This window comes from Gavialis gangeticus, unplaced genomic scaffold (assembly GCF_001723915.1).
Source record: "Gavialis gangeticus isolate Ggan-Ray unplaced genomic scaffold, GavGan_comp1, whole genome shotgun sequence".
In the NCBI taxonomy this organism is placed as follows: domain Eukaryota; kingdom Metazoa; phylum Chordata; order Crocodylia; family Gavialidae; genus Gavialis; species Gavialis gangeticus.
In genome coordinates, this window is record NW_017729012.1 from 6,566,662 (window position 1) to 6,576,585 (window position 9,924).

Here is a 9,924-nt window from a genome sequence, read left to right on the forward strand (position 1 = left end):
ATCTACAAGGTCCCTTCTGACCCTACTTCTGTGATTCTAGGACAAATGCAATGTCTATTTACAGCCCGAGTTATTAACAGCTGAGACTTGTGTTTAAACGTTGCTGTGTTTGTTCTGGAGCTTGTCTACATAGGGACGTGGATCTGAACGGAGACTTTGGAATAGCTCGCCATGTGTAGTACGCACTAGTCCAGAATAAAAGAAACTTGTTCCAGAATATTTACTCTGTTTTGTGAGCCAACAAGCCACTTATTCTTAGTTATTCGACATGAGGAGCTATTCTGCAACAGCTGCGGTGAAATAATGCTGTGCTATAAATACTAGGGACACACTTTCCCCATACAGACGAGACCTTGTTTTATTTATTTATTTTTTTCTTTTAGGATTCAAAATCTTAGCTGGCCAGAACCATGCACTAGTTACAGTTCAGTGTGTTTTATCTAAATTAATTTAATACAGCATGCTTTTTTCTCTTGGCCTTCTTTGCAGTTTAATTTCCCATTAAAAAAGATAAGATCCCATTCCTCCCTTATTTTATTTTCTGAATGAAAAGAATGCATACAATACACTGCTAATGTAATGTTTAGAGTTAGTGTAGGTGGCTGCTTCAGTAACCAATACCATCTGTCCTCACAGAATACCTATAGAATTGGAAGGAAAAGAACAAATGCAAGCAGGAAGTGGAAAAAGACAGAAAGAAAACATTGCCACTGCCCTGTCAGGATAATCTTGAAACATTTAAGGAAAAAGAAATGTCTCTAGGCAGATCAGAATAAATGGAATGTTTCTGCATCTGTGTCCTCTGGTGTGTTTGGGTTTTTTTTGGTTTTTTTTGTTTGAGAGCCCAAAAAAGGAGATTGCATGTGCACACAATTTGTTAGATTGGCTTGAGTAATACGTTGCTTTATTTGTTTGTTTTTTTTGTTTTAACAATGGGGAGAAGCGTTTCAGTTCATTGAGAAGCCAGTGATGGCAAGGAGCACAGATTTCCATGCTCAGATATATAGAATAGATGGCCAGCAAGGTTTTCCATTCACACAGTATGCTGCTTTTAAGTGACGCTGGTGGGTAAAATTCAGGCACGGGAAAGGCAGCCCTAGTTTCTATGGAAGTCAAATGACATGAAACCTAAACTAGTACTTACGAGACCCAGAGCATGGATAGAGGAGGAGTGCTTTGGTTCAGTGGTAAAATGACAGGCTTATTAAACTAAACCAGCTCAGTTTTAAAAGTCCAGATTAACATAACCTGTGAGGAGTATGATCAGAGTCCAAGTCAGAATTCTGCCTTCAGCGCCGCTCATACGCGGTGTTCTGGGAGAAAGCGAACCTCTCCAGTCCCTCCCGGTTGTGCGGAGCGATAAGACTTGTGTCCTGAAACTCTCGGGACTGTACTGCAGTCTTGTATTTGACGCTCTCTGACAGTGAATTCCACTGCCTGCCATAACGTTATTTTATCTGAATGATTTTGTAAACGTACCTAATTTTTAATTTCTGAGTCAGTGAGGAGCTGATCTGTTTTCACTGTGCCCATCGAACTCTATATCAGAAATACAGCGGAAGTAATTTCTCCAATCTTGCAACCAGTATATTTGGCAAGGCAAAACCAGTACAACTCTTTTTTTTTTTTTTTTTCTAAACAATGCTGTTGTCCAGTCCCTTCAAGCCAGCTTGGTGACCAGATTTTTTTGCAAATATATATATTTTTTGCAGATATATATATATATATATTTTGCAGCTATATAGCAAAGTTTGACTCTCGATTGAGCTTCTAATTTTCCACATGCCCAACTAAAAAGTACAATTTCACCAGAGCACAGAATTGCTTCGAAAGAACTTTCCTTCTGAGAATGTGGGAGTGGAGGGGAACATTAGGGAAACAGTCCTAGAGTTTGTCATCTCAAAGGTCTTGACATTAGTACTGTGAAGGTAGGGGGGAGGTAGTTAAAGAGTATACAGCCTACGTGCTAGAGGGGTTTATTCCTATGTGAACAAGTTGGGAGGGGTGGCCATCTATTCAGTGCCAGGCTGTCAGAGCACATGCACACCTACCTGCTTCCAGTGCCTCTGTGTGGTTCTGCTCAGCACTTGTGCCACCATAGTGTCACATGCACCTTGGGGGTGCTGAAGGAAGTCTGCACGTCCATTCTCTTGGCTTTGGAGGGAGGCAGAAACCGCTTGGCAGATGTGGAGTAACTTTCCTGGCAAAAAGGGGCATAGCCTTCCTACAGAAGAGATTTGAGGCACTTCAAGTTTTGCTGGCAGAAGTAGAGTTCTGTAAGCAAAGCTTTGTAGTGGAGATGAGGCCTCAATGGTGACCATATTGTCCTGAAAGTCATGCTCTTCCCAAGCTCGACATTGAGATACCACACCCAGGTGCTTAGCTCTGTTTTACCAAGTGCTTGGCAGGAATAAGATCTGCAGGATTTAGTACGTCCCTTTTAACTAGGAGTTCCTTTCTGTCAAAACTTTGGCATTATTGTGTTTGGGGAAAGACTACAAGTATTTGTTGTCTATTAGCAAACTGGAACTAAGGTGTTTTAATAACCATATCATGAGAAGCAGTGGTGGCCTTAGGGTTGTTGGTGCCCTGGGCCAGAGAGTCATTTGGGGCCCCTTAGAGGCTTAATTTTGATGACCTAGAAGCAAGTCACACACTTTCCATTTCACTTTGCCCTATTCATGAAACTGCAATGAAAGTATCTTAATACAATATTGATAATACAAATATTCAGTGTAATTAATTTTTATAGTGTGGGGGCCTGGGCAGTCGCTCGGTTTGCCCTCCCCTAAGGCTGCTACTGATGAGAAGGATCAGAACCATAGTACCTAAAACTTCAGGGAAGCTTCTGATCAAAATTAGCTGCATCACTGACTCATTCAGATGGGTCACATGAATTTTACTAGCCTGAGCTCATTGTCAGCATTGTGTTATGGGTGTGAAATATTGGCCGATAGGAAGATATTACCAGTGGGGCTCTTTTAATAAGAACATTCAGATCTGTGGTGAGGGGCTCAACTATTAAGAGTGGAGAGCACTGAATTGCCCTGTTCTAGAATCAAAAAATGTTTTTGGAGCTGTCAAGATCAATTCAGCTTAGTGCTGTCTGCAGCTGATTGCCCAGGAAAGAATCTTGCCTGATTCAGGTCCTTTGTGTTGCTTTTTCTTTTTCGCCCCACATCATCCCAAACTCTTCAGCTTCCTCCTTTAATGTTCCTGTTTGTGTATCCAAATCTACATTGAGCAATACCACACTTATGGCATAACATGGTTATGTAAGATACTGCTAAGATAAAAATCTGATACAGAACCAGTTTCAAAAATATAATTGAGGATATTAAAGAAGCATTCCCAGATCCCTTCAAAATGTGTAACCTACACGTTTGTTGGCGCTGGAACAGAGTGAAGCTATAACCTTTTAAAATGTCTTTCATAAATGTCCGTCATAGACTTTATGGATAGTATTATTAGGACGAAGAACAGAAAAACAGGCTGCTTCTGCTGATCTGTCCTAATAATACTTGGCCATTCAAGGGCATTTTTAATCTTAAGAACACTATGCAGACTTTGCCATGATGCTTCTGAAGGATGGAAGTAGCGTCTCTGTTTTTACAAACGAGATCCTTGAGGGCTGGGAGTGTGTGGGACGTGCTACACACATCATTCTCTACTTTGGGCTTCCGACACAATGAAAGATTGCAAGTTGATCGTGTAATCAGTTGTTTGCTTTTTAACTGTATACCATTGAAAAGAAAAAGCACACATATGCTTAGTAAGACCAAGCTAGCCTTCTGAAAGGCTGAATTGCTGACCTATTATCTGTGATCTGAGATTTTTAAATAGATTTCATGAAGATACTTGCACACAGGTAGAGGTCTCAAGTTGTGTCCAGAGTCCCTGCCCCAGAAAAAGTATAAGTGTTTGCATATCTCTGTCTCTCTAAGAAGCTTCAGTAACATGTGGCATATCGAGCCCAGAGAACCCTTCACTTGAGCCATGGCCTGGGGCAATACAGGTATGCATATCTTGGCATAATTAATTTTTTTTTTTCTCCTTTCAGCTTTTAGACGAGGATCCATGGCCACGACTGAACTCCCCTGAGTCTGTTCCCTCCCTCATACATAGTAACATGATCTTAGATAAATATTCTGAGCTGACCAGTGAGATTGCCAAAAGTGGTCTACCATCAGTGGTAGCATCCACTAAGGATCCAGGCCCACAGGAGGAGAACTGCAGCAAAGCGCTAGCTTTGAGGATACATGAATCTTACAGCAATGGCTTGTCGGTTACCCTCTCACCTTCCAATTCAGCAAACTCAAGCACGGACCAAAAAAGCTTCAAGGTGTCTCCTAACAGTCAGACAAAAGCCCAAGAATCAGAGAAGACACCCCCAGCAAACTTTAAAAGGACATTAGAAGAATCCAATTCTGGCCCAGCTGTGAAGAAGCCAAGGCGTACCCTGAGTCGCAGCATTGCTGTCCAACCAGAAGGCCTGTCCACAACTCCCCAGCGCAAAAACTCAAACAAGCTCACCATGCGGCGAAGCTTACGGGGCCAGAAGAAGCTTGGCAACTCACTGTTCCACCAGCCGAGAAAAGCTGTATGCGTTTGCTGAAGGGTATGTATGTAATGGAGCATATTTTGGTCTGATTAGAATTTAGAAGTTGGTGCAAAGTTTGAAACTCTTCCTGTTTATCTTTTTTTTTGTTTTTTGAAGTAGGAAACTTTTTTTTGGTATCAAACAGCTTTATCCCAGCCTTGTACTTGCTTGTATTATAACTGTGAATTTTGTAGATGTGTAGGGTATCAAGTCACTGTAAAATGTGTGTAAATTTGTATTCCTTCATACAAATGTAGTCTTTTTTTCCTTTGTATAATTTTTACAACAGGGCTAAACCTTGTTTTAAAAAAATCTAATCTTTTTCGTTAATTTACTGAAGTCATGAATTTGTATAAGCTTCTTGTGATGAGGATTTCACAACTTTTTAACTAAAGTAAATTATTAAACAAAATGGAAGAGATGTATTTTCGTAGTACTATACGTTCCACCCAAAGTGTGTCTTTTAGAGAATACACTAGGTCTATTTTTTGTTTTTAAAGTTTAGATTTCTCTACTCAGAAATGAAATGTGGAAGCAGAGATGTTGAGTCTTGCTTTACACAGCTCAATGTCAATTTCTTTATCTTAATTAAAATACTATGCAGTATCTTATTCAGTTGTATCTTTTGTAACCTTAATCGTCAAAAGTATTTAGCAAAAAAGTGTGTCTTACATTTTCCAAGGAACCTAAGCCCCCAAACTGTCCTACAAAAAAGCATTTCCATTCTACTGGAAGGACTGATGGCATCTTCACACAGACAGTATATCCCTTTCAAATGTGTGCCTCAAAGGCATGACATTTCTGCCATTTCAGTAACTAGTGGTGCTGCTAATATTATTCCAACCTAAATTCTTAAATTATTTTATGACTTACAGGTTTTATGGCATATGTAGACCATATGTATGTTCACCTAAATAAAACAAGTGAAAACTTGCTGGGGGTGCCTTTTTCTTGAAATGTGCAGTGTCTTGAAATTCAGAGCTCAAGTTTTTAAATGCTTATCCATGAGTAATGATGCAAATATAAAACTAGTCCTGACAGTTGACAGCCTTTGTTTCAATACTAGTTCTCCTTCCCACCTGTGACTTGTTCCTTAATATTCTAATCTCTCCCCATCACTAGCTAGAGAGACTGCCACTAATTCTACAATTAAAAATATTCTGCCTACCTTTTGGGACTTGATGCCTCTGCAAGCATCTACCATTTTTTGTGCAAGTTTGATGTTCTTCCAGGCTGGGTGCTATATGAACTCAATTGGCAGAGAAAAACCAGAAGGCAGGAGGAATAGGAAGTTCTTTCATGCTTGTGTCCACCAGAGGGAGGAGCTGGTGCAGTTCTGGTGTTACTGAACAGCTCTACCTTTCAGAACCACTCCCAGTTTAACTGCTAAGACAAGGCAGACATCATCCAGGTTGCTTTAGAAACACCTTACTTCACTGAATCAAGTCTGATCCCTGGCAAAATGAGCCTTCAGTATTGTGAATGGATTTTTTTAAATTACATCCTTGTGGCCAACAATGATGACATCAGAGCACCATTCCATTTTGATCTGAAGGTAGCTCAGCTACTTCCAGCAAGGTGGTGCATCTTACTCTTTTCCACCCCCCCGGGGGGCTTGCAGCACTATGAGAAAATACCAAGACTTTAGTAACCCATTCCATTTTATTCAAAATAGGCACATATGTTATAACCAGTGAACAGAGCTTGAGTCTGGTGGTTGGTTACAATAGTTCTTTTTTATTTGCTTTACAACATGAAGATAATTATTTTGAGAACAAGTGTTGACCAACTAACCAAAGTATTTAATTAAACATAATGAATGTAATACTACTGTTCCCAATGACAAGAGGGGCTGAACATATTTCTGAAACATGAATTCTTGTGACACCCCATGAGGTGAGTATTACAGCCTTTTAACAAACAGGTGAGCTGGACTACAAAGAGGTAAAGTACCTTGCATATACTCAAACTGAGGTGAAAAATAAGAACTTAAGTGCCTAGATGCTCAGTTCTTTCTGTGAGCATTTACTACTTGCGCTAGGGCTGGATCTGTTCCAGCCATGCTTCCAGCAGGAAGCGAGCCCTCAAATATGGGAATTGGGCCAATTTAACAAGAGCTCAAAGTCAAGAGTTTCATAACCTGGATGTTGGACTGCAGTGGGAAATTGCTATAGCTTTGCTGTTTCTTCATTCAGTAAGATGCCATTGCAACAGACAGCATTACTAACAGTAAAATATTTTAACATGAGCAATGAGTTAAGCATAAATCCAGTTAACCAACCTTTTCTATCCAAACAATGCATACTAGTAGAAGGGACTGGACTTCCCTCTAACTGTTCTGAAAAAGAAGCCATGTGATGATTATTAATTTTTTGTCCCAACAGTGTTACATAGATGGACTGTTTTTTTATTAGGGTCCCAATGGGCTGGAAATAGGATTCTGGGTAAAGGTTGCATTGTTTCCCTGAAGGTACCTAACCAAGACTAGCAATAACTGCGTTTTAAGCCTTTTCCTTCTGGTTGGCACACTTTTACTAAATTTTCCTATCTTCACCAGGTTTTTCTCTTCTAAATATTTCTTCTGAGTTGACCACTTCAGTTTGCATGTGGTTTGTTTGGCCATTGTGTGCCTCCTTTATTTTAATACATGGAGTATGAAACAGAATACCACTAGCTGTTTTTGCTACAGATAGTATACAGTTTGATATTTTATACTGGATGTATTTGTATTATGTGAACCTAAGTGCAGTCAGGCTCCCATGTGTGACCTGCTTTTAAATATGCAGGAGAAACCAGTATTTTGAAACTGCCAGTGGCTAGGGAAGCTATTTTTGGACTCACGTTCACTAACTACTGGAACAACAAAACCCTGGGCTAAAATTATCTCCACTATCTACACGTTGCTATGGTTACAGAAATTATAACAGGAATGAAAGGCTTTCTGAAAATACACAATTTTTTAGTCAAATGAATGCAACAAGATCTTATAGATTAAAATACTGCAGTTGTAAGCTAGTCCCTACAAGAAATGTATTTCTACTGGTAGAGGACAATAACCGAGAACTGCAAATATTTGGCTTCTTTTTACTAGGGATCAGGGCTCTTATTGTATAAAAACTTGCACATGAAAACAGTTTTTGAAAATATGTACAGACACTGAAGTTCTGTCTGATCAACTGATCTATAATATTTGTAAGTCTGAACTAATAACTGCCACTTTCAATTGAGACTCCTGCCTATTAATCATTTTGATTAAATGAACGGCTGTCTTTTTTATTCATATATTTCAAGGCACTTAGTATGTACTTGATTGCCACGGAATTCAAACAGCTTCACCTTGGTAAGACTGGGGAGATGGAACAAGGAAAGGAACGATCTTTTCAATACACTGAGCTAAATATCTCACTTGCCATATGTAAATGCAGCAGAGATTAAATAAGATGGCTTTGTATACACTGTGAATTGTTGAGGGCGATGTGTGTGTATAGCTGTAACGCATACAAGCAAACTATGGACCTATGTCCCACAAGCACAATTTCATTCGTGTATGTGGGGCCTCACCCACTCCTTGATTTCCATTTTGAAAGCTGATAAATACTAACCTCCAGAGCAGTCACTTTCTACTCCAGGGGTTCTCAAACTCTGGGATACTGTAATGCTGAGTGCTGAATGGTGGCAGTGGGGATGGGGAGTTTGCACACGGCAGCTGCCACTATCCCCCTGGGAAGTTTGCAGACCTCTTATAAGTTGCTTGCAACACCCCAGGGGGTTACAACCCACAGTTAGAGAATCCCTGCTCTACTCCATTTTGATATAATAATTAATTTTATCCTCTGCAGGTATTTAGTAGAAGACTAGACAGGACAATACACACTTTAGTATAATGCTTTCAGGGATCCTAAACTAGACACTTTTATAATAATGTGTTAAGTGATCCTAAACACTTCAAGCATTACAATAAAGTGTTTAGGATCCCTGGAAGCATTATAGTAAAGTAAGCCTAAACACAACACTTTATTATAATGTTTTAAATGATACCAAATACTTTATTATAATGCTTTAAGTTATATTAAAATGCTTATCTCCTGGTTAGGCCCTTAAGTAATAAAGCCTTTTTTGCGGGGGAGGGGACCAGCTGTTGTCCAGTGGAAACCTGAGCCCTAGGCTGCCTGGACAAGGCAGGGGCTCGGGGCCCCTGAGGCCTACTCACCTGAGCCCTGAAGGCCGCGTGCCCAGCTCCCCCCGCCGGGTGAGTCACCTCAGCGAAGTCCGGCCCACGTTCCACACCCTGCTGCCCCGTTGACTTCCGGGTTCTGCGTCATGACGCACCGACGCCCACGCCCCCTCCCGGAAGGTAAACAGCGCTCAGGCCGCCTGGAAGTAGGCGGGGCTTAGGGGATTCCTTCCCCCACGATTGGCCGCGGGTTAGGGATTGGCAGGCGCCCGTCCACGTGCGCCCGGCTCTCGCGCCGGCTCTCGCGAGACCCGGATGTAAACAAAGCGCCCTCCTCCCTGTCACCCACCCTGCTTGGCTAAGCTTTGCTCGCTCAACCGACCCTGGAGAGAGGGGGAGAGGGGTGGCAATCACCCGTGATGTCAGTGGAGCCCCGCCCCTTGCCTCAGAGTGGGGGTTCCGATTGGGTGAGAGCCGGCAAGGCGCCGCCTCCGCTGCCACGCGATTGGCTGGCGGGGCGCGGTGTGTCAGTGCCCGAGCGAGGGTCCCAAACAGTGTCAGCGCGAGCGGGGCTACGCTGCAGGTACGGGCGGAGCGACCCCCCCACCGCCAACGGCTGCGGCCCGGCTCGGCCCGGCCCAGCCATGCCTTGAGACCCCTCCGCCTGGGAGCCCGGGGCTGGTCCCTGGCAGCGCTCCCGCCTGTGAGGAGCTGCTGGGCCCCCGCCCCACGCCGCGGTGTGGGGGGTAGGGCTGAGCACCGCCGGGGGCTTCCCCTGGTCTGTGCCCGGACCAACCGCCCTGCCCCGGGGGCCGGGCTGACCCGGGTTTGGGGCCAGGAGGGGATTTGACCCTGGGGGCCTTTGTAGGGATCTGGGGGGATGGGTAGGGATTGGGGGGGGGTTGGCACTGGAAGGGGGGATGGGTAGGGATTCAGGGGTGATGGGTTGGCACTGGAAGGGGGGGATGGGAAGGGATTATGGGGGATGGGTAGGGACTTTGGGGTTGGGGATTTGGGGGGGTTAGGAGTGGAAGGGGATGGGAAGGCATTAAGGGGGGATAGGTAGGGACTTGAGGGGGCTTTGTTTGCCTCTGTAGCAGGTGGCTTCCCGGGACCTACAGTATTTTCTAGAAGCAGGATGTTGGCAGCC

General features: G+C 43.1%; 2 protein-coding genes across 2 annotated transcripts in view; both read left to right on the top strand.

Moving 5' to 3' along the window:
* PPM1D (protein phosphatase, Mg2+/Mn2+ dependent 1D) overlaps nt 1–5,534 on the top strand; it is a 40,187-nt gene extending 34,653 nt beyond the window's left edge. The window contains exon 6 of the mRNA XM_019511117.1: nt 4,061–5,534. Within this exon, the coding sequence (XP_019366662.1) occupies nt 4,061–4,615 (555 nt within the window). The 3' untranslated portion in view covers nt 4,616–5,534. The remainder of the gene's footprint in view (nt 1–4,060) is intronic.
* Nucleotides 5,535–9,269: 3,735 nt separating this feature from the next.
* BCAS3 (BCAS3, microtubule associated cell migration factor) overlaps nt 9,270–9,924 on the top strand; it is a 545,610-nt gene continuing 544,955 nt past the window's right edge. The window contains exon 1 of the mRNA XM_019511118.1: nt 9,270–9,357. The gene's annotated coding sequence lies outside the window, so the exon portion shown is untranslated. The remainder of the gene's footprint in view (nt 9,358–9,924) is intronic.